The sequence below is a fragment of the Neofelis nebulosa genome, chromosome 6 (assembly GCF_028018385.1).
Source record: "Neofelis nebulosa isolate mNeoNeb1 chromosome 6, mNeoNeb1.pri, whole genome shotgun sequence".
Classification (NCBI taxonomy): domain Eukaryota; kingdom Metazoa; phylum Chordata; class Mammalia; order Carnivora; family Felidae; genus Neofelis; species Neofelis nebulosa.
In genome coordinates, this window is record NC_080787.1 from 104,109,382 (window position 1) to 104,136,987 (window position 27,606).

General features: G+C 42.8%; 1 protein-coding gene and 2 long non-coding RNA genes across 8 annotated transcripts in view; 2 read left to right on the forward strand and 1 right to left on the reverse strand.

Annotated features, from left to right (window-relative positions):
- The window catches only part of LOC131514697 (uncharacterized), a 114,935-nt gene that overhangs the window by 51,932 nt on the left and 35,397 nt on the right, over positions 1-27,606 (forward strand). The window lies entirely within an intron of this gene.
- LOC131514703 (uncharacterized) lies at positions 11,953-17,343 on the forward strand. The gene is made up of 2 exons (XR_009263219.1): positions 11,953-12,378; positions 16,523-17,343. It is a non-coding gene; the product is annotated as an uncharacterized LOC131514703 (long non-coding RNA).
- The window catches only part of TRAF3IP2 (TRAF3 interacting protein 2), a 43,879-nt gene continuing 42,931 nt past the window's right edge, over positions 26,659-27,606 (reverse strand). For both annotated transcript variants that reach the window (XM_058734985.1, XM_058734986.1), the window contains one exon: positions 26,659-27,216. In XM_058734985.1, the coding sequence (XP_058590968.1) occupies positions 27,070-27,216 (147 nt within the window). In that variant the 3' untranslated portion in view covers positions 26,659-27,069. The remainder of the gene's footprint in view (positions 27,217-27,606) is intronic.

A 27,606-nucleotide genomic window follows, 5' to 3' on the forward strand; every position in this document is an offset into this window, starting at 1 on the left:
CAGGGGAGAGCTGAAGCCTAGAGAGCCTAAGAAGAGCCCAGAATTTTAATTAAGTTGATGGCAACAAAGGCAGGCATTGTAATGTCCCACCTTTGCAGAAAAAACCCAGACACAAAAATTATTAATTCATGTTATTGACATTCAACCAGTCCTATAATTTGGAGGTTAGGGTCTTGAGCTCCAACTCTGCCAGTGGCCAGTTGCATGGCCTTGGGCAATCCTCCCCACCGTTTTGGAGTTCCCTCTATGATATGCAAAGGCCTATGCCTGCTTTTCTGCCTAGAAAGTGGCCCCTTCCCCTGCCCTCAGCTCAGATGTCATTTCTCCAGGAACCCTAGCCTGACTCGCACCCCTACCCGACCCTGAGACTAAGCCTCTGTTTGCCCTTGTCCCTTCTGCTCACCTCTGTTATAGTACTTACTTCATTGTGTGTTAATAACTTGCTTCCTGTGTCTACTGTACTGGAAATTCTTTAAGACTAAGGACTTGGTGGGTGCCTGGGTGGCTCAGTCAGTTAAGCATCCAACTTTGGCTCAGGTCATGATCTCACAGCTCATGGGTTCGAGCCCCACATTGGGCCCCATATCAGGCTCTGTGCTGATAGCTCAGAGTCTGGAGCCTGCTTCAGATTCTCTGTCTCCCTCTGTCTCTGCTCCTCCCCTGCTTGCACTCTGTCTCTCAAAAATAAATAAACATTAAGAAAAAAAAAAGTTTTTGTTGAAAAAGAAAGAAAGGAAAGAGGAGACAGAAAGGGAGAAGATAAAATGAGCAAGTTGGAGTACATTGTCTAAATAGCCTTGTACAGCTAAAAATCTACAATTTCTTGTTAAGTTCCATCCTTAATGTCAACCTCAGATTTTTAGAAATTCAGATTTTCTCTAGTAAAGGGATGTTTCAAGTGGTTATACCAAATTAGAAAAACTATAAATATATATTCATACATATAATACAATTTTAGGGCTGATATTTAGAATTCATTTAATGAGCCCAAACCTTATTTTACATATGAGGAAACTGAGGCACAATAAGATTAAGTTATCTACCTAAACCTACCTGGTTAGTGGGAAGACCACATTTCAAGTCCTGATCTCTCTTGTCCCTGAACCAGGATAGCTGGTCCATCATCTTTTTCCCTTTTTGAAAAAGCTGCTACCAACTTGGCTACAAATGGAAGTGACAGACGTTTTCCCTTTTATGTGATGGCTATATCAATCCACAACTTTCTGGTTATAAATTAAACTTTGAGAAACGCCCTTCTCTGCTCCTAGACAAACTCCTGAAAATCAGTCCTCTTTTCTCCCAGAAATGTCAGAGGGTGCTATAGTGCTACACGAGATGACTCCTGTAGGTTGTTTGCTAAACAGAGTTGCAACCATGTGAATTGCTTTCAGCCAGGTTGGATATCGAGGCTCAGTGTTCTGGTGTTAAGCCACAGAGTAGTGCTGCCTTGAGACCAGCTTCTTGGCAAATAGCCCTGAGGTGCAGCTGTAAGGTGACCCAATGCAGGCTTGAGGCCAAGGCCCAGTGCTCACTGCCAGAAACCTGAGCCAAACATTGGAGCTAATTCCCAGGGCACTGAATTGGTCTCAATTAAAATTTTAGATGAAAAGATTTTTTGTTTATCCCAAAGAACCACTTCAATTTAGAAGCTCATCGGAAAACGGAGTGTTTTGCCATTATACTCAGAATACTTTCTAGAAGCCAAACCTTTAAAAGAAGATGAAGATGATGATGACAACTCTAGATTATTTAAGAAGTCATGAAAATATTTTTCAAAAGCAACATCTTTTGAGTCTCATGTTATGGACCAATGGCATAATGATTAAAACTTTGGCTCTGGGGTCAAATTGCTTGGGTTCACTCTACAAGACATGCCGCATCATGGTATTTGACCTTGGATGATATACTTCACCTGTCCGAGCCTCCGTGTTCTTAATGGTAAGATTTATTAATAAGAGTTTAATGTAGGGGCACCTGGGTGGCTCAGTCAGTTGAGTGTCTGACTTGGGCTCAGGTCATGATCTCACAGTTTGTGAGTCTGAGCCCCACATTTGGGCTCACTGCTGTCAACGCAGAACCCACTTCAGATCATCTGTCCCTCTCTCTGTCTCTGCCCCTCCCTCACTCTCTTTCTCTCTCTCTCAAAAATAAATAAACATTTAAAAAAAAAGAGTTTAATGTAGGGGCACATGGCTGGCTTAGTTGGTAGCGCACGTGACTCTTGATCTCAGGGTGGTGAGTTCGAACCCCACGTTGGGTGTAGAGATGACTAAAAAGTAAATAAATGAACTTAAAAAATGTTTAATGTAGGGTGGTTAGAGAATTAAGTAAGTCATATAAAATATAGCACAGTGCCTATGATGTAGTAAGTGTTCAATCATAGCTGCTATTTTTATCTTTATTATCCATGACTCCTTTAATTCACCTAGTTTTAAGGCCCAATTTGATCCTGTTCACAGTCCTCCAGAGAAGACTAAAAAATCAGAAGTACCTTACTTATGAACATGAAAATAAGTGGACAGTTCTATAGGGATAAATATCTCTATGCAACCTTCTTGTCAGATTTTGAGTGAGAGGATAAAGTTTAGGGTCTTTACTGACTCGAGCCCTAGTGGGAACTCGGTATTTATCTTTTCTTTACCTCACAGCACCTTGTATAGAAAAACAAAAACAAAAACACAAAAAAAACCCCAAAAACCTTGTACATTAAAAAAAAAAAAGAAGAACAACAACAACAACAACAAAAAACCCAACTGGAAATATGTAAACACAGAGGCGATCATAAGAGATACATTTTGGAAGGTGGGCAATGGAGGCCGGAGACACCCAGCTAGGAAGATATTTCATAGCTCAATAATGTGTCTCAGTAGCTGTCACGCTTTAATATCAGAGAATCATCTGGATGCTTGTGAAAACACAGATTACTGGTCTGTACCCCAAGAGATTCTGAAATAGGACCTAAGAATCTGCATCTCTAACAAGTTCCCAGGTGATGCTGATGCTGCTGGTCTGGGGACCACACTTTGAGAACCCCTGGTGGCTAGACATGTAGCTCCTATTAATCTGGGTGTTCTTAGACCCTGTTGGCTATTTAGGTTCCTTTCCCATCTGCACCTGTACTGAGTTCGTGGACACCCCAAAATCTCTCTCTCCTGATGACCTACGTACTGGCATCAAACAGTGTTGGTTTTCTGTCCAGTAGTCTTCTTTCAGCCTCCAGGTTTGAACTGCTCTGTCCTCTGCCCCCTTGGAGATTGCTTGTTGTGCATTCTTAAGCTCCAACAGCAGAGTGCCACAGTTCTTTTCAGAACTGTGGCTGGGGATTCATCTTTGCCTGCTGGCCAGCCATAGCCCACCTTAGTCCCAATTGCCCCAGGGCTCTTGCATATCAAGACGGAGCCCAGACCCAGCAGCACAGAACGAGTGTCCTTCCACAGAGGCCACTCACTCCTACCTAGCACACGTCAAACTAGAGAATCTGGGATTTTTAGCTACAGTATCAACTTCTTTTATTTAAAGGACATCTTTTCTTTTATTTAAATATAGGCAAATTCAAATCACCATCTCCCAAGGCACATACACAGACCAAACTCTGTAGCAATCCTGGGTCAGAAACATACGTGATGGGATGGGATGATATAGGACTGTAACTTGATATGCCCACGCTGAATCTTGCCTCAAGACCGTCTTATGTTTCCAATTTCACAATTTCTTCAATATCACTTTTACCATAGTTACTCAAAACTTGGGCATAATGATCCCTAATGTTTGTTGGGTACTTTATCCTCACAACGACCATATGAATGGCTACTATTCTATCTACTTTATGTATGAGGACACTAAGGCTTAGCAAGGTTAAGATATAACTAGAATATATGCTTCAGGATCTTTGTCCATTTTATTCCCTGATATAGCCCAAGTGCCTAGAACAACGCCTGGCCCATACTGGTGTTCAATCAATATTTATTGAATGAATGGAGGGTCAAACGACAAGCATATGGGATCTGGGATTTGAAAGCAGATCGACTTAACTCCTACGCCCCATTTGCTCTTGCCTCAACTTTGACTTTCCTTTTGTCACCCCGTGAACTTATCCCCCAAGTCGGTTATGAGTCCTAGCAAATCCATATCATGACGTTTCTTGCATTTGCCCCCCTTTTTCCATTTCTGCTGCCACCAACCTAGTTAAATGATTGCTATTTATTTCCTGAACTATTGCTATCCTGTCCCCACTGCAGTCTCTGCAGGACCCTGTGCTGCCTACACAACTTTTGCCAGATAGCTTTTTTCTTTAAATTTTTTTTAATGTTTATTTCTTGAGAGAGAGAGAGAGAGAGAGAGAGAGAGAGAGATTGTGAGTGGGGGAGGGCAGAGAGAGAGGGAGAATCTAAAGCAGGCTCCAAGCTCCAAGCTGTCAGCACAGAGCACGATGAGGGGCATGAACCCACAAACTGTGAGATCATGACCAGAGCAAAGTTGGATGCTTACCCAACTAAGCCACCCAGGTGCCCCCAGATAGCTTTTCTCTTAAAGCACATTCCATTCACATTATACTTCTGCTTAAAGACAAGGAAGGTAGTGTGGTATACCGGAAAACTAAGCAACTAAAAAGCCAGGGCTCTGGTTTCAATTCTGTGACCTTGGCCACATCACATATCCGTGCTAGGCTTCACTTTCCTGATTAGTAGCATTAGGAAGTTGGACTGGCTGATCCTTTCCCACTCGAACATTGTCTGGTGGTTGGATGCAGGGGCTATTACACCCTATCAGTGGAATTCTATCTGACATCAGGTAGGAGGGGCGGTTATACTCGTAAGGGGTTTAGAATATGATGAATACGTATATTTTTATCAAACAAAGCAGAGCAGTGTGCCATCAAAGAAGTAAAATGCGGGGATGCCTGGGTGACTCAGTCACTTAAGCATCAGACTCTTGATTTCGGTTCAGGTCGTGATCTCATGGTTTGTGAGTTTGAGCCCCGTGTTGGGCTCTGCGCTGACAGCACGGAGCCTGCTTGGGATTCTCTCTCTCCCTCTCTCTCTGCCCCTCCTCCTCTAGTATGTGCTCTCTCTCTCTCTCTCTCAAAAATAAATAAACATTAAAAAAAAAAAAAAAGTAAAATGAGGAGGGAGCGATCGCACCTAGTTACTAATGGGGGGCACTGACGGGCACAGACCCTGCTCTTCCTCTGACGTCAGCCTGTCCCTGGTGTGTAGGTCCTCACCTCACTGATGAGAAGAAAAGCTACTGGGACCCCAGTAGCTGTAAGCTGCAGCAGAAATCCATCACGAAAATCTAGTACCCCCTAATTCAGAAGTTGTTGGCTCAAGACACACACATTGGTCTAATGCCTAGGAAACTGCTGACAGGGGCAAAGAGAAAACGAAAGTGGTTGTCATGTTTCTGATAAATGCTCTATGTCTTGCTCTGCCGCTTACTAGTCAGGTGCCCTTGAGCAGGTCCCTATCTTCTCTGAGCCTTGGTTCCACCTCAGTTCCTCATCTAGAGATTGGGGATAATAGTATCACCCTTGCAGTATTGTGGTGAGGGAATAAATCAGATGTACCTAGTGTAAGGTCTGGAGCACAGTAGGCATCCAGGAAATCTTATGTTCCATCTTCCTTTCTGACGCCCTAAACAGGTCAATGTTTAGCAACACCTTTTTTATTTTTATTTATTTTTAATTTTTTAAAAATCTTTATTTATTTTTGAGAGAGTGAGAGAGAGAGAGAGACAGAGCATGAGCAGGGGATGGTCAGAGAGAGAGCAGGGGAGGGGCAGGGAGACCCAGAATCTGAAGCAGGCTCCAGGCTCTGAGCTGTCAACACAGAGCCTGACATGGGGCTCGAACTCCTGGACAGTGAGATCATGACCTGAGCCGAAGTCAGAAGCTTACCCAACTGAGCCACCCAGGCACCCCTAGCAATGCCTTTTTAAAAAACCCTTGGGGGGTGGAGGGAATAGAGAGAGAGAGAGAGAGAAAGAAAGAGAGAGAAAACTGTATATACTTTATATACTCTGTCCTTGCATACATTCAGATTTTGGAAATTATGTGCCATATTTACTTAAGAAACTTCCTCACCATTTTATCTAGTAAAAGGACAAGGTAGAAAGGGCAAATCAGGAGTTGTCCCCGGTTTATCTGTGGATAAAGGACTAGGAAATAGGGAGGTCCAGCAAACAGCATTATTTCTGCCTCCAGGTGAACTGGTAGGGACTTAGAAAAGCAGCTGCACCATGGCCAGGGCAGTAACCTTGCTGTTTCACTGTCGTTATGTAGTTAGCAGGCCTTTAAGGAGTGGTTGTTGCTGTATCTATGGTTGACAGTCATCGTAACAGCCAAGAACAACTTCTCTGGCAAAAAAATTACACTTCACTAAACTGTGAAGTGAGGAAATATATGTGTAGGATAGAATTATAATTATTATTATTTAAGTTTACTTATTTTTTTAGTAATCTCCACATCCAACGTGGGGCTCAAACTCATGCCTCTGAGACCAAGTTGCATGCTCTTCCAACTGAGCCAGCCAGGTGCCCCTAAAATTATTTTTTAGAAATTAAGGGACATCATTCATTCAGCCTTCAAATATTTATCGATAGCTACTATGGTGACAAACACATGTCTAGGCACTGGGGATGCAGCAGTGACTAGAACAATCCCTGCAACAACTTTCAAGGCAGGGGAACAGTAACTGCAAAGGCCCTGGGATGGGAGGGTGCCTAGTGTGTCTGTGTCTGAGGAACAGCCAGGAGGCCAGCGTGTGAGCTGAGGGGGGACGGGGAAGCAGCTGGAAATCAGGTCATAGAGAAAACAAGCTGGTTGTGTTGGGGGTTATAGTACATGGTAAGGTCTTTGGCTTTCACTCAGAGTAAGAAAAGAAACCACCAGGGAGTTTGAGTAGAGGAATGACAAGGTATAATATAACCCGTATTTATTGAGTGCTTACTCTGTGGATTCTATTTTAAATACTTTATTGGGGCGTCTGAGAGGCTCATTCGGTTGCACATCCAACCCTTGATTTCAGCTCAGGTCATGATCCCAGGGCTATGGGATTGAGCCTTGTGTTGGGCTCCACACTCAGTGTGGAGCCTGCTCAAGATTCTCTCTCTCTCTCTCTCTCTCTCTCTCTCTCTCTCTCAAATTAAAAAAAAAAAAAAAAAGTTTAAAAAATAAATGCTTTATTTGTAATCTACACAAATAACCTTGTGAGGTAGAACCCATTATCTTTCCCACTTTACAACTCAGGAAACAGAGGCTCAAAGAGGTTAAGTAACTTGCCTGAGGTCACACAGCTAGTAGGGACTTGGCCAAAATTTAGAACCAGGCCACTCTTAACCACCTCATTGTCCTGACTCCACAAATGCTTAAGAGATTGAGACCAAGTTCTTTTTTTTTTCCCCTTCCTTGATATCTGTATTTCAAGAGCACACTTACAATGAAATTTCTTCATACTCATTCATAAATACAGAATTTCTTCACTTAAACTGATAAATATGCCCAGTATTCTGCTTTGTGATTTCAAGTTTTTTTTAAAAAAAACCCTCAGATTAGCCTATTAACAAGCATGTTGACATGCTGCTCTTTAATTATGCAGACAGCTATTTCTTTTTTGCTCCTAATATAGAGGTTGATTGAGAAAATTTTTATTTTATTGCTTACAACCTTACCCTAGTGCTACGTAAATCACTACTATATGATTTGGCATCTATAATTTATCATTTTTCTCTGCTATTAGATGAAATGCCCTTTAAAGCATTCCACAGCAAGGTGAACACAAGTCAAGCTTGCAAAGTTCTAGAAAAAAGAATTGCAAAGAGTCATGAAAGAATAATGAAAGTTGATTTATACAGCATACAATATCAGGACTGCCCAGTTTAACAAATATCATTATTCCAAGTCATTTTCAGAAGGCACCTAAATTTCAGCACCTAATTTTCATCATCTTTTAAGGAATAACCACAAAAATACCTTATTTTTATAAAGAGTCTAAAAGAAAAATCTTTAATTTATTCTCTGGATTTCACTGAAGCTAAGGCTGAAACAGTAGACAATTTAAAACATAGGAAACCCAGAATCCTTTATTCCGTTGTGTGGATTTAACATTCTGCTGCTGTAGCCAAGGGTCCTTGGCTTCGGGGGCCAACTGCCTTTTGCATGCTGATTTTCCAGAGAGAGTCTCTCAGGAGTTATTACTTTTGAGTACTATCTACCATGACTTCAGTCCCTAGAGGCAGTGGGAGTAGCGGAGTTTGGGAATGAAAACACAGGGAAAAATTTTTCCCGGTAGAATCATCAACTCAATCTCATTTTAGGCTGCAGCCAGACCACTTAGCTGTACCCCCAGCAGCCTACGAACTTATGCCTCTCAGGTGCCCATCGTTGAAGGACTACAGCCAGGACCTAAAGAAAAATAATAAAGCTATCATAATATTTTTCAGTATAATAGGTAATGTGTGAGGACGTGTGTGTGTATGTGCACATACAAGCAGGCAAACCATGTGCGTGTACGTTCAAGTACTCGTGACATTCAGAACAAGGGAGGTGGTCTCAAAGGGTTTCTTTCTATTTTTCATAAACTCTATTTAATTTTTCCTTCCAATCCCTCAGAACCAAAAGGACTATAAAAGTCCTGGGCTCAAGACCTCAGAAAGCATGTTACTTAGTTATGTGAAACAGGAATACAGGACATTTTTTCGCACTGATTTTAATGTGGAAGCTATTTTGACACTGAAATAACAAAATCAGATCTAACAAAGGTCTTTTGAGAAGAAATGGTTAAAAGGGCACGTCTTGTGGCCAGGAAAACCACAGCAAAGTATTCCAATTAGGAATAAATTAAAGAGTGCCATACTTTTCTGGAAGGGTCAGGAAGTCAAACTCTTGGCCTTGAGCTGCCTCTCACCCCCACCCCCTATGACCCTGAGAACAAGTGACTCCCGTCTCTTTGTGAACCCAACAGTCGCTGCCAAGTCTGGCCACTCCTCTGTGGAGAAGAGCCAGGGGTTTTCACCAGAGGCCGCCAGCCAGCATCCAAGTCAGAAGGGGGTAGCTGAGGTGCCAAGGGGCTTTCTATAGCGCCCAATGCCAGCTTTCTGTCTACAAAGGAAAATTCACTGAACTCGCTAAAGCCAAAGCTGACATATTTAAAGGTCTCCAAAAGAAGTTTTGTAAGCTGTTTTTTCTACTAGAAGAGTAAGTTCTCATTTTTTAGATTATGTTTTCTATTCTCCTTAAATTCGGCATTTTTTTTTTAGTTTTTTTAAATGTTTATTTATTTTTGAGAGAGACAGAGTGTGAGTGGGGGAGGGGCAGAGAAAGAGGGAGACACAGAATCCAAAGTAGGCTCCAGGCTCTGAGTTGTCAGCACAGTGCCTGACTTGGGGCTTGAACTCGTGAACTGCAAGATCATGTCCTCAACCAAAGTCAGACACTCAACCTACTGAGCCACCCAGGCTCCCCTCAGCAGTATTTTTAATCCATGACATCCATTGGTATATAAAAGAATTCTGCTATCTTCATAATAAATTTAAAGCTTACAGCTGTGACATCTTGGTACTTTCTATCATGATTAATTGCCTTACACTAACATCTGATGGCTATTTTTTAAATTTTTTAAAAATTTTATTTTAGAGAGAAGCATGCAAACAGGGGAGAGGGAGAAAGAGAATCTTAAGCAGGCTCCACGCTCAGTGCAGAACCCAACACGGGGCTCAATTCCATGACCCTGGGATCATGACCTGAGCTGAAATCAAGAATCAGATGCTCAACTGACTGAGCCACCCAGGTGCCCCTGATGACTATTTCTTTTTAGTCTCTTTTTATTTATTTTGAGAGACAGATAAAGAGCAAGCAGGGGAGGGGCAGAGAGAGAGGGAGACAGAATCCCAAGCAGGCTCCACACTATGAGTGCAGAACCCGATTCATGGCTCGAACTCACGAACCGTGAGATGATGACCTGAGCCGAAGTCAAGAGTTGGACACTTAACCAACTGAGCCACCCAGGCGCCCCTATTTTTTTTATAAAGTTCTTTAGATAACCTGTACACCTGACATGTGTTGTTAGTTGGGAAACTGGGGCTATGAAGTAAGGTGCCCCAAACAGCTGAAATCGATCGAGATGTCATGAACTCTTGACCTCTTTATAATACAGTGTTTTTGCTCTTCTGACAGCATCTGAAACTTGCCTGTTGTACCAGATCTAGTTCAGTTCCTGCCTCCAGCCCAGAGCGTTGCCTGAAAACTTAAGTTCTCACTGAGATCTTCCCTCTGGGACCATCTGAAGCCCTATTCTTATGCAGCTGTTGTGGCATTTGGATATGTCATCATACGCCATCATTTATTCACTGACTTTTTCCATTTCAAGGGACACATACTCTCTTCAGCTCCCTTCACAGCGCCTAGCATAGTGGTGAACACGTGTGAACGCTTTGTGGTAGAAGAGAGTTAAATTGACATAGCCTTTTTCATCATTTCTTCTATTATTCCGTTGAAAGCTAGAGTTTGCATTATTAATTTTTTATTTCTCCATTACCTGTGTGTCCCTCAGTGACCTAGAAGCATCCAGAGTGAGCTGCAAGTTGGATCACTCCTGGAATAGACTCATCACTTGTATTTTTTGGCTTGGGACATCACCATTCTGGACCAACCATGGAAAATGGGAGACAAATTACATCCTTTATGATTGCAGTCATTAGGGAATTACCAATGAGTATAAAGAGGAAAAAACAAGTAATGGAACAGAGAAAGAAAATACAGAAAAGGGCGAGAGGAAAACAGACAAGGAAGAGGGCAAAAAAAATAAATAAAAACCAACTTCACAAAAACAACCCACCCATCTTACTCTCTGATATAAATATATTTCCCTTTTTAATGACACAACATAAAGGCTCCTTGCCTGTGCATTTTGTAGATAATGACTTGCATATCCTAATAACCTCAGTTTTTTAGGGAATTGTATGCGGAAAGCAGTACCTTTCCAGGGTGAATTAGGATTAAGCTGGGGAGGCTGTGACTTTGGAGGAAAGTAAAAGCAAAAGCCTCGGCAACACTGGTGCATTGTGTGCGGCAGTAAGAAATGACAGCTCAGAATGAGGCAGGCTTCTCTCTCATGTGATCAGCTTGCTATGCCCTCAATGAGTCCATGAGATTTCGTGTTTTATAGGTTGAGCTTCCCACTGGCAGCAGCTGAAGCAGTTCATTATGCACATCTGTCACGTGATCCACTTCATCAACCAAATGGAACTGGGAGAATAAGTCACCCTAACAAGATCCTTCAGTACACTCTTAAAAACTACTTACAGATGTACTCTTCCTCTGAAGGGATACAATGAGTTTCCTTGTGCTGTGCCACATGATACAGGAAATGCATTATCCCCATCCAAATTCAGACATACCAGGAGGAAGCACGTGAAAAGAAAGCAGCTCACAAAAGCACACACAGCTTTTGCAAAAGTCCTGAGAGGGGCTCATACACCAATTTATGATAACGGCAGATAAAATCCCAGTCCTCTGAAGCTCGGTTCATTACAAATGCTAATGTCCACACAGGGAAAGGAAACCGCATCAGTATTCAGCATCGACACAAACACTGCTAATGCTTTTTATTTATGGTTGTCACTGAGCCCCCGCAGCAGTATGCCAGATCTCCATTTGTGTAGTAACTTTAACTACTTTATGGGCTTTCATGACCAGCTATGTCATGTACCCATAGGCGATTTGTGCTTTCAAACCGTGTCTGGTGAGATAAGCAGCCACACACACTTCCGATCTCGAATCGGCAATTTCATTCACATTCAGAGCAGGTGCAATGAATGTTTTTGTGGATGCGTCTGGGATCAGATTCACCTGCCATTGTTAAATCTTCCTATTTCAGTTGGTGTGATCAATTTATGATTCATTCAGTCAGATGAAACCTATTTACTGAATACCTATCATGTGCCAGGCACTGTGCCAGGCACTGTGCCAGGCACTGGAGATACAACAGTAAACAGAGTCCTACCATCATAAACGTACATTCTCGAGGGGGAGGCGGAAGGCAGTAAACAAATAAATATGTACTATATCAGAGAGTCTGTCAGGATACGCTAGCTATTTGGGGGCAATAATCAACCCAATGTATCGGTGGCTTCAAACAACAGTGTCTCCCTTATACTGCATGTTCATTGCATGTCAGCTGGGGGCTGTGTGCACCTTTACTCTGAAGCCCAGGCTGCCTGGAGAACCATCCACTGGAGTATGGCTAGACTCCAGGGGAGAGGGAGAAGATAGAGTGGTGAATTGTACACTGGATCTTAAAGCTTATGCCTGAAAGTGACACATGGCACTTCTCACATGTCCCTGGACAAAGCAAGTCACATGGCTGCGTCCAACTTCAAAAGGTGAGGAAGTGTAATCATACCATGGGTTTGGGAAAACCAGACCCATTTTGTGGGCAGAACTGTCCCAGATGATAAGAGTTGCCATGAAATAAAAAACAAGATAGAGGAGATGGTGTACAGGAGGTGGTTTCTGCTTGACAGAGAGGGTCAGGAAAGGTCTCTCTGATAAGGTGACATTTGAGGAGAGGTCTTAAGGGAGAGAAGGCCATTTGGATGGGGGTGGGGACTACTTTCTGCAGAGGATACAGCAAGGGCAAAGCGTGCCTGGCATGTGTGAGGAATTGCAAGTCGAGGTGGCTAGTGTGGAGTGAGCAAGGGGAAAGCAGTAGAAAATCAGGTCAGAGAGGTCATAGAGTTGTAGGACACTAGGTATGGCCATTACAATTTTTTGTGTAAAAACATGGTCTGAGTTAGGTTTCAAAAGGATTCTTGTTGGGGTACCTGGGTGGCTCAGTTGGTTAAGTATCCAACTTTGGCTCAGGTCATGATTTCACTGTGAGTTCAAGCCCCGCATCAGGATCTGTGCTGACAGCTCAGAGCCTGGAGCCTGCTTTAGATTCTGTCTGCCTTGCTCTCTGCCCCTCCCGTGTTCACACTCTGTCTCTCCCTCTCTCACACACACAAAAATAAACTTAAAAAAATTAAAAGAAAAAAAAAAAAGGATTATTGTGGCTGCTGTTTGGGGCCAAGCAAGGAGTAGTTAAGAGGCTCTTACAATGATCCAAGTGAGATAAGGAGTTGGGGGGGGGGGGGGGGGGTTGGGTGATGGTCAGATTCTGGATATAGTCTGAAGGTAGAACCAATGGAATTTGCCAAAGAGAAAGAGAAGATTCCAGGATGACTTCAAAGGTTTGTTTCTTCCAGTAATCCCTGGATATACATGAGGATTACCTGGTATGGTTTTTTAGAACCATCAAATTTGGCAATATCATGATCATGTGTAATCTCCTCCATAAATGAGTTGAGAGTTGGACACCGAAGTGGAGATGTGGATGCTGGGCAGTCGGCTTGAGTTACGCACTAGCTGAGGGACTTCTTTCCCCACATTGGCCTTGTATCTGCTGTCCCTTAAGGTTTATGATCCAAGTTCATTTGTAAAATCAGAGAAATGAGCTTCATAATTACAGGCAAAAAGGGAGCTTATGACTGAGCCATTCCCACCTTATCCCACCCCTCCATTCCACTGTGAACCTTGGATATCACTATCAAGAAACCCACCTACTACAATACGAGGTCTGTCCTCAATGGACACTAGTATAGTAGAGTGTCACCTCCTCCGAGAAATAGTTTGAATAGGAATCTTAATAAAACAACATTGGGATGTTTTTCTGAATAGTGCGTCCCTCTGTCTGCTCAGGCTGTCTTCCTGTAACATGGCTCTCCATCTCACGACCACCCGCTAAATGGCACTAGACCTCCTCCCCACCATCCCTGAGCCTCCTCTTAACATCTCTTCCAGTGGAAGAGAGCAGAGGTTGAATGCAAGGTCTGCCAACCACCATGAGGGAATGAATCAGTAAAAGTCAATGTTATTTTTAAAAACTATGTTTTTGGAATATTTGTACTCAAAAGCATTTATTCATTCAACAAGTCTTCCTGAACTCCTCTGTGCATGCCAGTGCTGCTAAAGTTCTAAGCACTGAAGACACAGCCATGAATAGAATATATAAGTAACTCATATTGTTGAAAACTGGGAAAGTGCAGAAAAGTATTTTTAAAAGATAAAATTTCCACTAAAACATAACTGCTATTAATATTTTGGTGCCCTGTCTTTTTCTAGGCATACATGTCCTTCCTTTCTGCTATTTTTGAAAAAAATGTACAACTTTGGACTTCTATATAGTACATTAAAAATTGTTTTTCTTATAAAAATAAATCATAGCAGATGCTCGGTATTTGTTGAATGAGTTAATTAATTATAGAAACAAACTATAGTGAAGCAAAAACTTAAAAGTGAAAGTCACTGATAATGCCACTATTAAAAAGATAACATCACTATCAATAATTTGGGTTGCTCAATATGGTTTTGAATAATCACATTTTTACAACATTGCTCCACAACAAATGATTTACTTTTTAAATGAAAGCTTTATCTTTGTCTCTAATTACAAAAGCAACAGGCCATTGTAGATTTTTTGCGAAATGCTGAAAACGACAAAGGGAAAAACTAAAAGTCATTCATAGTCCCACTACCCAGAGACTTCTGCTTTGAACATTTTCCAATTGTCAGGAACCAAGAATTCCTGTTGCCTTCCAGGGTCCTTCTAGCTGGACTAAGAATCAAATTGACATGAGACAGATTAACAAGAGAAAATAAAATTTAATAGCGTACGTACAGGAAATCCACATGGACATGGAAATTCCAAAGACAGGCAAGATGAGGTATATATGTCATTCTGAACTAAGGAGAAGGGGAGAAGGGTCTAGAACTTCAGAGGAAAGGAATGTACTTCGCGGAGTGATAGGAGCAGATTATAATTAGATGATAATTAGATGATTATAATTAGATGTTTGCCCTGCTATCCAGATGGGTCACTCAGATAAAATTTATCTCTGTTAATAACCCTTACTCTGGGAAAGACCCCCAATTTAGGCTCTTCTATGTAGTTAAGGAAGGGGCAGAAGTTTCTCTTGGGCCAGTAGGGTCTTAACTGCCTAGCTCAGAATAATCTTCATGCCAAAGGGGCCCTTCATGGGGTAGCATGCCCTTAGTCCCTACACAATCTTTTTGGAAGTTTTTCCCAATCTTTTCTCTGAGCAGCACACCAGGTTAGTTAAGAGCCTGGACAAGTTACTTAACCTCTCCGAGCCTCAGATTTCCTCATCTATAAAATGAAACTAGTAATACTCACTTTGTAAGGTTGGTATGAAATTTAAGTGAGATAAAACATACGAACTTCTTCCCACAGTATCTGACACATAATAAATGCCCAATAGGAGAACTCTTACTACTTTGCAAGGTATTTCTGCATAATTGGTTGCACTTTATACGTGCATATTTATCCTTTTTAAACTCGACATCGTGCCATTAAATTTTAAATTTTGAGACAATTTCAAATTTTTGAAAAAGTTGCAAGTAAGGTACAAAACCCACGTGGACTCTGAAACCCCATGCTGGGCTACCGCCCCAATCCTACCTGGTATCCAAAAACCTGCACCGAGCCCTCCACTCAGCCTGCTTTGGTTCTGACCGAGCCATGCCACCCTCTGCAGGAATGCCTCTTTTGTCTTGCTTGGGCCCAACATCCTGCACCAGGCCTCCCTCACGTGTAGATGCCCTCCTCACCCCAATTTTCTGGTGTTCTTTAAATTCTTTAAGACCTTTTTTTTTTTTTTTTTAATGTTTATTCATTTTTGAGAGAGACAGAGCATGAGCAGGGAAGGGGCAGAGAGAGAGGGAGACACAGAACCTGAAGCAGGCTTTGGTGGTGTTATTTAAATTTCTTAAAGATTTGAGGGCGCCTGGGTGGCTTGGTTGAGCGTCTGACTTTGGCTCAGGTCATGATCTCACAGTTCATGAGTCCAAGCCCCACGTGGGGCTTGCTGCTGTCAGCGGTGGGGGGTGGGGGTGGGGGTGGGGCCTGCTTCAGATCTTCTGTCTCCCTCTCTCTCTCCCCCTCCCCCACTCGAGCTTTTTTTTCCTCTCTCTCTCAAAATTAAATAAACATTAAAAAAATCTTTGAAGATTTTTTTATCTCTCTATATATATCAGTTTTTCCTCACACTACAGAAGTCTCTATATATTATTGATGGTCCATCAAATAATGTTTTCATTTCAACGACAATCTAAAAACACTTATATAATACAATATAAGCTTATTTGGTTCAACTGGGATGTTTATTTTATAGCCACATACTCTCAGTGTTAGTGCTTTGTGTTTAAAATTGGCACCACGTGATCATTAATGTGGCACTATTCAACTTTTAATGTGTTGGTGATCTTTAGATGGGCATTCCTGGCATCAAAATAACAAAAACTGTCTTGCTTTCCATTTGATAAAAATCACACTGAGCTATCTTACCAATAAGAAAGCTAAAGTTGCTCTTTTTCAGTGATAAGATGCAATGTAGTCTCTTGATGTATTTAATAAATTAATTTTGCTTTTCTGTCATGAAAATAACCATGCTACTTTAATTGTCACAGGCTAATGAGAAAAGAACTGGGCCGACTGAACACACAGATGATGCGTTCATGCAAAGTGAAGGCCAAAGGCCTCATGGCACCAGCATAAATGAAGTTTTACAGTCGTTCAAAGAGAAAAATGGAGAGAAAATTGAGTCATTACAGGTCTCATGGTAGCATGAGTTGGATTCAAAAGAAACTAGGCAAATCAGTCACTTAATTCAGATTATAAGCAGATGTGTTGGTTTGATTCTGTGTTTTTATGACATACCAGCTTGCAAACATTCTCCACGAAGAACTTTTTGTTAGCTTTTTTAAAAAAATGATCTATCAATACCACATTTTGGAGAGAAACATTTTAAAATCAGCTGGACCAATTAAAATAAACAGCTGATAGTTTCAAATGAGTAACCTGAGGGGCGCCTGGGTGACTCAGTTGCTTAAGCGTGGGACTTCAGCTTAGGTCTTGATCTCAAGGCTTGTGGGTTCGAGCCCTGCCTTGGACTCTGTGCTAAGAGCTCAGAGCCTGGAGCCTGCTTTGGATTCTGTGTCTCCCTCTCTCTCTGCCCCATCCCCGCTCACGCTTTCTCTCTCTCAAAAAGAAGTAAACATTAAAAAAATGAGTAACCTGATGGGAGGAAAAATTGTAACAATGATAACAATTGTGAGTCAAAGACTGTCCATCACGTTCCACAAATACTTAAGTCAACAATTGAAAGATAAAGTGCATAAAAGCATCTCCTTATGCTTTTTTAATTACATGTATAAATTAAACCTAACATTGGTTATTTAGTTTCAGCAAACTGTTACCATTTTCATACTAAATTATTTTTTTATTTGAATTTATCTGGTGATGTCATTTTTAATTAATTTGTAAGTTTAGTTTGTTCTTATAGTTTTTTTTAGATTGTAAAAACCACATAACATAAAATTCACCATCTTGACCATTTTGAAGCGTATAGTTTGGTAATGTTAAGTATATTCACATTGTTGCACAACAGATCTCTAGAACATTTTCATTTTGTGTTTTTGTAGCTTTTCGTGAGCTACAAGGATAAAGCATTTATACCTAATTATATATGGGTACATATTTAAGGAACCATACCATGAAAATTACTTAAGCCAACATGGGGAAAGTTTCAAGAGAACTTTTTTCTTTGGGGGAAAAACAAGGTTTGAGAAAAGCCAGTCAATATGGTAACTATGTTTCAGTTTAAATGTTTGCTTAACCAACCCTCCCCTCTTTTCCTTCCAGGCTAGATAGCTTGGAGTGGGCTGTTTTGCAGGTGACAATGATACCTCATTTCTTGAAAAAAGCAAAGCCACAGAGAGCATAGCAGTTTTCCCAGCCTGAATTCAAAATTTCCCTTTTAATAATGGGGATAATATGAACACAATACTGCCTTTAAAATTACTTTTCAAAATAGTTTCAAATCCATTATTCTATTTTTGAGGCCCCATTGTGAATCTCTAAAGTTAGTTTCCTTTAAAGTCAAACATCATTGCCAGGTTTGATATGTTATACCTTTAATCATCCTAGCCAGTGCTGCTGAGAAGCTTGCTCCTTAGCAACCTGCTAGAAGGAAGAAGGCTGTCTCCAGATGCTGTGATTGTTGTGTGAGTCCGCTGTGGTCCAGGCCTTAGTAAGAAAACAAACTAAGCTGATTAGCTCCTCTGGAAAACTAGATAGAAGTGTTTTTAGCTTAAAAGCTTATATGTTGACCTCTCCTAAGGCTTCATTTTTAAAATGAAAGATTTTTTTTTTTTCATTAGGATTTGCTGTTTTACTTTTTGGAAATAAGAAAATATTCAAAGTCCCTATAAATAATCATTGGTTATGAGGGAGAAAGCAAGAAAGAAAGGACACAAAGGGCAAGAAAGGAACATTTACTGAGTACTTACTGCCTGCCAGGCACTACTCTAGAAGATTTATATAATCCATCTTACCTTAATCTTTAAAAAAATTTTTTTAATATTTATTTTTTTTTAATTTATTTTTGAAAGAGAGAGAGAGACAGAGTATGAGTAGGGGAGGGGCAGAGAGAGAGGAAAACACAGAATCCAAAGCAGGCTCCAGGCTCTGAGCTGTCAGCACAGAGCCCGATGAGGTCCTTGAACCCACGAGCCATGAGATCATGACCTGAGCCAAAGTTAGACGCTTAACGACAGAGCCACCCAGGCCTCCCCCCGCACCCCCCCACCCCCCACCCTTAACTCACCCTGACAGTCTTCCCAGGAGTCGGTTCTGTCCTCTTCTTTCTGTAGCTGAAACTCTGAAAGTAACTTGCCTAAGGTCACACAACTTACAAATGAACAGGGACTCAGGTTTTTCTGATTACAAAGCTACTCTGCATGCGCAAGTGAGAAACTTGTTAAGACACTTGTTAAGCTTGTTAAGACAGTCCATTTGGTCAGTGCTTTCTGCCGCATATTTTGCTTGGGAAAATTGGACAATGCCGATATTCATTCATGAAGAGAGCTTCCTTGCCCACTCCAGCAAATTATCATTTTCTGCTTTCTCACTCAGTTGTTTGTGGATTTATATGACAGGCTCAACCTCAAAACATTACCCACTCCCTATTTAGTAGGGTATAGAAACCCACTTCCTCTCTCCCCGTTGATCCCATCACCAGCCAGGTCTCTGCCTTCCCAGATCATTGGAGGGCGCAGTGTAAAAAGCACATCCCCACCGTCCCTCTTGCCACAGTGTGGTCTGGCCCTTCTTGCCAGATGGATCTAAGCTGTCTTTAGAGAGGGCTGATGTATGCCCTGCAGGCTGCATTGTCATGTAGTGGTTTAATTATATACACTCTGCAGTGCTTTTCCATACTTTCCTGTTCTTACATTGTGTCTCTCTTTTTTTTTTTTAATGTTTATTTATTTTGAGGGAGAGAGAGAGAGAAAGAGAGAGCAAACAGGGAAGGGGCAGAGAGGGAGAGAGAATCCCAAACAGGCTCCACTCTCAGTGCAGAGCCCCAGGCAGGGCTCGACCTCATGAACCATGAGATCACGACCTGAGGGAAATTCGAGAGTTGGATGCTTAACCGAGCCACTCAGCTGTCCCTTACATTGTGTCTCCTAATCTTGGAGTGATACATAGGGATTTTGAATATTATCATCTCAAAGGTGTATGTGGGGAGGAGGAGTGAACAAGTCTTCTGTTTATTAGGAGAAATGTCCAGTCATCTGCTCCTTGGAGGATCTGACCTTGAAACTGCATAAATGTGGGCTCAGTCCTGGGTCCTAGTGAGGGTGGGGGAAAAGAGAGCAGCTGCCCCTTGCTTAGCCTCTACTGCCTGCTGCTTTGATTCAGTCTTTTCACGTGGCTCATGTCATCCTAGGTGTGAAATAATTTTATCCACGTCCCTAGATTTGAAATAATTTGAAGGCAAGGGCATGTATCATCTTTATGCCAAGCATAGTACCTTGCACACAGTAGGCACTTAATAACTAATTGTAGATTGGTTGCTGATCTCTAGCTGCTGCCTAGTTCCCACCCTGTTACTTTCCGGGATTAGCTTTTCAATTTCCAGCTCAATAGAGATAGTAGCATGATAGAACCCGAACCTTTCTGCTCACACTAGGGTGTCAGGGACTTCTGCTTCACGTGCCTTTTCAACAAACAGCTATGTGCTGGTATCCAAAGACCTGGTTTAGAATCTTGAATTTTAAAAACCTGGGTGTGGAAAGGCCCTGCCCACCGAGTTTGGAATGCCCACCCTTCCACCCGACGTAAGTCACCTCACAGCACAGCTTAGCACCTGAACTTTGTGATGCTGTTTCACCTGGGAAAATTAGTGCATGCAACTTTTTCCTCCACTGACACCAGAGCTTAAATTAGTTTTTCAGCCATTCATTTTTTACTTATTAGGGTCAAAGGTAAGGTGATGTGTGAAGGGGCCTCCAGGGCCTCATCTGGGGAACTGGGACTCGACAAGGGGGGCGGGAGCGTTGGTGCTGGGCCTCTTTACGGAGGAAAACTAGAGCAGGACAGAAGCGGAAAGAGGGTTGGAGCTGCTGAACAGTAAGCCCCACTTGACAGGTCTGCACTGAGTGGCCTGGCCCCCGCTGTACAAGTTCTCCCCAGTTCAGTGGTTTTGCCACAACCTGGTCTAGCATTGTCTTGTGTTCTTGGAGCCTGTTGGTGAATGAGCATCCTGTTTTCAAAATCCATGAGAAGCTAGGAGAAGTTTTCTTTCAGTCACAAAGTGAGAAAAATGAAAACAGGACCATCCCACCTACCATTCATTTGGCCTTGTAACAATTAAAAAAAAAAAAAAAACAAACAAGCGAAACTTCTCTGTTTAACCTGGGAGGATTTTTATAAAATCTCCGCATTTTGTGCATGTTTTGAACATGAGTATCTACCACCCCGGAACCCATCTGAGAGGGATTTAAAGCTCAGGGAAACAGCCACTCTCCGCAAGTTTCCGAGTAACTGAACTTTGTAGATAAGTACAGATTGGAAGATAGAGTCGGTTAATCCCTGAACTCAAGGAACCCTTGGCCCGTATCCCAGATAACACAGGATGCTGACAATCGGTCAGCTCCCAGCCTCACCTAAACACCTTTCTGCTCTTCTCGGAAGGATGCAGTTTTGACCACTGCTGGCCAGGCCTCCCGGTTCCTCCTGGATGAATGCGCCAACCAGCGGCTTTCTGCGAGGAGCCTGGCACCTGCAAGGGGCCAAAGGCCAGGCAGGTACCTGCAGCCCAGCGGCTGCCGAGGGACGAGGCCCGCAGCCAAGCGGAGCGCCTGCTTTTTTACAGCCGCCCTTTTGATAACACTGATTACGTTTCCCTTCACCAGAGCCTTGGGCCGATTGAGCAACAGCCAACTTCTCCGGGTAACAAAGAGGAGGGGAAAGTAATCCAAACACAGGTTTTATTATAAAAACCAGGGAGTGAGAGAAGTATGTTTATTCTGTAAGATAACACACCTGCTCAGTGCCCGGGAGGCTCATTTCCATCAGTTGCCATGGCAAACTCGTTATACTTCAAGGCCATGTGGCTTTGTTTCCTTTTGAGATCTGGTCCTTGTCCTACCTTTTCTAACAACTCCAACACAATGCCATGGAAGCCCGCGACAGCATAATTGATTTCTCCTTCCCTCTATCAACGGTTTACATTTGTTGGGAACAGGACTGAGGCTCCCTTCTCCTTTGAACTCCTAGCTAACCGTGAAGGCATGCTTCAGAGAGCCGTCCTCATTAACATTCCAGGTCCCCCTTCCCCGTCAGCGATAAACGAGCCCTGCATCAATGGCCTCCTTCCTTCCAGTTTTACAAATGAGTGGCTCGGTTCCATGTTTTGCTGCCGATCCAGGTGCCCAGGCGGACAATGCGGGGCTAAGAAGCACGAGGGAGAGACTAAAAATAGAACAGCAGTTTGGACGCATACCAGAGCAGCTACTTCATCTCAACTTGCTTTGCACACTAAGCCTAATGGGATCCATCAGGCATGAGTTCTCTCTCTCGCCTTCTCCCTCCCTCTCCCGTCTTTCCCCAGCTGCCGTCAACCATCAGCGCCTTCCTGGTGAAGGGAGCAGAGGGAGGTCAGGCAAGGGACAAGAAATGTGTGCCCTGGTGGCTTTCGTTACAAGTGCTGGGAGATCTGGGGGCTGCAATTATTCCTTCCCCGCGAGTGTTTCTAGAAAAGAGCAGGGAGGCCCAGCACACTTCTCCCAGGTACACTTTGGTCCAAGATGCTCTTATTGTTTAACAAAGGCTCAAATACCACTTCCTAAAGGCCCTGGGAAGTGTGACCTAGACCCATGCTCATATGCTCCTTGAGAAGTCAAATACAGAAGTCGGCTACACGGAGTACTGCTCTTACAGGTCCCACCTGTTCTGCTTGAGGCTGACGACTTGGAAGCAAATGCAGTCACAGGTGGAGGGGCTGTGGTCCATGTAGGCGAGTGGGCAGCACACGACTGCCCAGGGTCCGTGAAAGCTTCCCAGCCCCCACCAAGTACGCTGTGATTCTATCCAAAAGCTTTTTCCGATAGAAAATGGAACAAATCAGGGGCACCTGGGTGACTCAGTCAATTGAACGTCTGACGTTGGCTCAGGCAGTGATCTCACTTTCTGTGGGTTTGAGCCCCCATCGGGCTCTGTGCTGACCAGCTCAGAGTTTGGAGCAGTTTCAGATTCTGTGTCTCCCTCTCTCTCTGCCCCTCCCCCACCTCGCACTCTGTCTCTCTCTCTCTCTCAAAACTAAATAAACATTTAAAAAAATTTTAGGGGCGCCTGGGTGGCGCAGTCGGTTAAGCGTCCGACTTCAGCCGGGTCACGATCTCGCGGTCCCCGAGTTCGAGCCCCGCGTCAGGCTCTGGGCTGATGGCTCGGAGCCTGGAGCCTGTTTCCGATTCTGTGTCTCCCTCTCTCTCTGCCCCTCCCCCGTTCATGCTCTGTCTCTCTCTGTCCCAAAAATAAATAAAAAACATTGAAAAAAAATTAAAAAAAAAAAAATTTTAAAGAGGGGCGCCTGGGTGGCTCAGTCGGTTAAGCGTCCGACTTCAGCTCAGGTCACCATCTCATGGTCCGTGAGTTCGAGCCCCGTGTTGGGCTCTGGGCTGATGGCTCAGAGCCTGGAGCCTGCTTCCGATTCAGTGTCTCCCTCTCTCTCTGCCCCTCCCCCGTTCATGCTCTGTCTCTCTCTGTCTCAAAAATAAATAAACGTTAAAAAAAAAAGAGAGAGAAAAAAATTTTTAAAGAAAATGGAACAAATCAGCACGAAGTTAGGAACATGCTACCTTAGGAACTATGTTCCTGTCCTAGGACCATTGCTAGCCTTTTGGGTGAGGCTCTTTTGTGTTGTTGCTGTGCTTCCTGATAAAACGTACGTTTCCTGAAGCCTCCCCCCACCCACAGGAGAGTTATAACCCACACCTTTCTCCTTGTTTCTTCTGAAAGGTAATGCATTTTCCAAACAGCTATGTATTATTCCAACAAGCGCTACTCTTATAGAATCAGAAGCAGGAGGGAAAGATGAATACCACGGTATTTACAAAATGAAAGCACGTTTCATTGTTTTTGCCTTGGAGATTGGCCAGATAAAACTGAAACAAAATCGATCTAATAGCGGATTGTATCTGGAAGCTTCAGGGAGGTGCCAAGATCTTTTCAATTGTGCTTTGGTTTTATATAATACTAGTATAAAATAAATATGCCACACTACTTCAAGAAAAGTTACACTCCATATAATCACAGCAATAATTAATTCCCCCAAGAATTTCCCACAGAACAAGTTGCAACATGATCATTTAATCCTCCAGCCACCAGAGGACAGAGATGCATCTTCCCTCAGGCGTCCTTCTTTCACGAGGCTCAGTTTACCTCCAGGAGACCCTGGGTCATTTGTTGAACAAATCTACAACCAAAAGCCAGAAAGCCTTCTAGGTTTATCAAACAAAGGTCTGCAGACTAGAAATCAGGCTATCTGGGTTCTAGCCGCGGGGCGAACTTAAACAAGCTTAGGTGTCTGTGGGTCCCACTTTTCTCATGCATGAAACCACACTGCAGAGGTGCTGGATTTCCCGGGTCCTTTTCAGACGGAAAATTCCAAATGGTTCCAGAAATAAATGATTTAAGAATTACATTTATTTCTGTGCTTTCTTTCTTCCTTTCTGGTTTTTGTTTTAGTTTATTTCGTGGGCTCATATAGAGCCACTTATCTTGAAAAGTAGTGCCTAATTCTTCAGGATGAGAGGCGTTTTTTCTTTGTGCCATTTTCCCACAGTCTAACCTTCCTCCTCTTTTCATTTGCCACTAGGAGGTGGGTCTCACTGATTCTTCTTGGTTCATTAGGAAGAAACAGAAAGATCCTGTGTTTTGAGAAACTCTTTCTGGATCATTTCCCAATGATCACAGGACTTTTGCAATCCCTTTGGCAAAGGTGATGGTGACAATGGGGTGTTTGGCAAAGTGGGTGGAGGTGGCTAATGAAGTGGCTGAGGTTAAGAAAAATGCTCTTGGCAAAACATCATGAAACAAGGTCTGGAGTGCTCAGAGCCGAGGGCTTTCCTCCCTTGCTGAGATGACTAAGAAAAACCCAATCTTTAAGTAGGTGATTTCTTTAATAGGAAAAAAAAAAAAAAAAGAAAAGAGTATCAACAATAATTTTTCTGAGCACTGAACTGAGAAGTAGCCAGTCCAATACTTAGATTGTAGCCATGCACTGAGATGCCGTTAAATAATACAGAAGTCAAAGGAACTCGGCATAGATTTTGAAGCCGGTCACTGAAATTAAAAAATTACATTTCAAATTTTAAGTGAGTCACTAAATATTAGACTTAAGAATCTGATCTTGCATTGTGCACACCTCACCACTAAAATCAGTTTTGGTCTGAATCAAGCCTTGAGGCTAAAGGGTTATTTTTACTGAGTCAGCCCTACCTCACTTCCACCCCCAAAATATCTGCAGATGAACGCAGAGGACAGGGATAACATCTAAATAAACCAAGTGTTAATCCTAGTGTCAGTGCTCTATAATAGTTGTTAAAATTCCTTTGATATCCGTGGTCATCAAATTTCTTAGAAACTTCAAGGGTCCAACTTTCATCACTTGGCCAGGTGTTGTATGTGTGTGTGTGTTTACTTTTTGTTTGTTTGTTTTGCTACCAGTGCTACCAGCTGTAACACTTTAATGAATGTTTGTGGAACACCAGGGAACAACCCCGGGTAGGAACAGTGGCTGAGGGCTCAGGACAGGTCTCCGAAGGGAGGAGGGGTAACAACGTCCCATTATTAAACCTTGCAAACTAGACACATTTGAGGGTAGTAATTACGGATGTCATTTTATTTACAAGGGTGTGAATCCTTAATGATCGTGTCACCTCCAAAAAAGATTTAAAAAGAGAGAAAGACTTGAAGTTTGTGTTTGGGGTGTTTTCTTAGGCATTTTGAGTTAATCAAACAAGAGAGAGTTCAACTGGGTCTCAAATGCTACGGAGCTAAAGATGCTTGTGTTCGTCTTACAATGATTCCTTAAGGGATACTAGCTTTTATCATTTCCTTATTTTTTTTTTTCAACACAAAGACATTCACCTTACCACCCAGAAGACCTGTAGGTTACAACGTAAATGAAACTAGTGTTCTTTACAATTCATTAGCAAACTTGCTTATTTATAGTTGGTACATATTTGTCTTTTCTCTGTGGCGACATACCAAGGTTGAACTATCTCACAGCACAATTGAGCCTTGTTTAAGAGATTAGATAGATCGGTAACAGGAAGCAGTAGCACCCCTCCCCCCCCCACCCCCCCCACCAAGAACCTTCATATTAGCTTACTACTTAGGCCATAATTAACGTAATACCACCTTGCTCAATAGTTTATGTAGATTATACACATATTTCATATACAGGTATGTTTGTGTGTTTTTTGGAATCAGATGAGCAAAGTGTACGTGTTTCTAAAATTATGCATGTGAGGGACTGGAGAGGTTTAAAGAGAAGAGATTTTAAAAAGAAGAAAATGTCCTTGTTAAGAAAATGTAAATTTATCCTCTGGGAGATATAATTATGACAACTCAGTCATTCCTCAAAAGAGTATTTAGAACTTAGGTCCCAGACCTTCAACCATTTAGGGCCGTTAGAGGGTACATCTGTCCACGTGATTTTGTTTTGGGTAGGCTTCATCCCAGCACAGAGCCCAACGAGGGGCTTGCACTCATGACCCTGAGATCAAGACCTGAACTGAGATTAAAAGTGGGACACTTAAGTGCTTGAGCCACCCAGGCACCCCTGTCCATGTCAGTTTATAACAGAGTCCTCGGGGTTTCAGAAAAGTGAAAGGACTTGCCTAAGGTCACATGGCTAGTTAGTGATAGAAGCAAGACTAGAACACAAACCACCATTCCAGCCAAACTTCTACATCCACGGCCACTCCTGACCATAGAGGATATTCTTAGATATACACATATCACGGTGGTTGCACAAGTGGTTTTGTTAAAAAGTTCTACTGCAACAATAAAGCTTTCAAGATTATGTGAAAAGGGATTGTTCAACTATCTGGTTCTAATCCTTTAATACAGACTAGTCTGTTACATGTATCTAATATTATATCTAAGCAGCTTTACTAACATCACTGGAAGCAACTGCCCATCTCATCAGGAATTAATACACATCTATCTCCTTTGAGATAAGTAAAATACAGTCTTACAAAAGAGTAAACATTTTATTATCTGTACACGAATCAGGTTGGTCTGAGGACACAAGAACATCTGGCTAACTCATAAAAATAGCCCTAAGCGATGGGAGAGCGTTTGTGGTCCGTTCACATTTATTGCAACATCATTTATATGATCTACTCGCTAAGCAGTGAGAGGCCCAGAATGGACACATCAGACAGTTAGGAGCAACATGCCGTGGGTGTTAGCAGTAGGGAAGGCAGAGCAACATGGCCTCTGTCTGAAAGGAGGTCTCTGGAGGAAGAATGCTCTGCAGAACAGGTTTTCTGGGGTTGCGGGGAGCCCTCTGAGAGGGCCTGCAAACGAACAGCCTCTGCTAGAAGAGTGCTTGTAAGTACACACACACAGCATGGCCCTGGGGCTCTGAGGATGGTTGGGGTCACAAGGGTACCACCTGAAGGGTGGGCAGAGGCCCCCGGGGAGGGGCTATGTACTCTTCCTCTCTGAGCAGCCGCAGCAGGATGTTTTTTTTATTCTTAGGCCAGCTGTAGATGTGAGTGTTCTGAAGCCAGGTGGGCACATGCTCCTATGGGAGAGAGAATGACAGGAGTAAAGGCCATTAGAGAAAAACCTGGATTCCAGATCCCCGGCTCCGTTCCCAAACATCTACGGCTTTCCCTGCATGGGCGTTCCCTGCCGAACTATCCTGGGAGTTGTGCTGTTTTGCTTTTGGAAAGGGCTAGCATGTGAGCCTCTCCTGGCTCCGCGTACAAGCTGAATATCTCATTATGGAAACCACATGTGCGCGGCGTTTTCTGTCAGCCTCCCAGGCTACCTGCCCTTTGCATTTCAACGTGCTTTTCACCACCCTCACATAAAAGGGGTAGGACAGAGGTCACGCAGAGTGATGGGAATTCCTTCCTGGCTTCAGAAGAATGCCAAGGCTAGGGGCTTAATCTAATTCGTTTCAGCCACA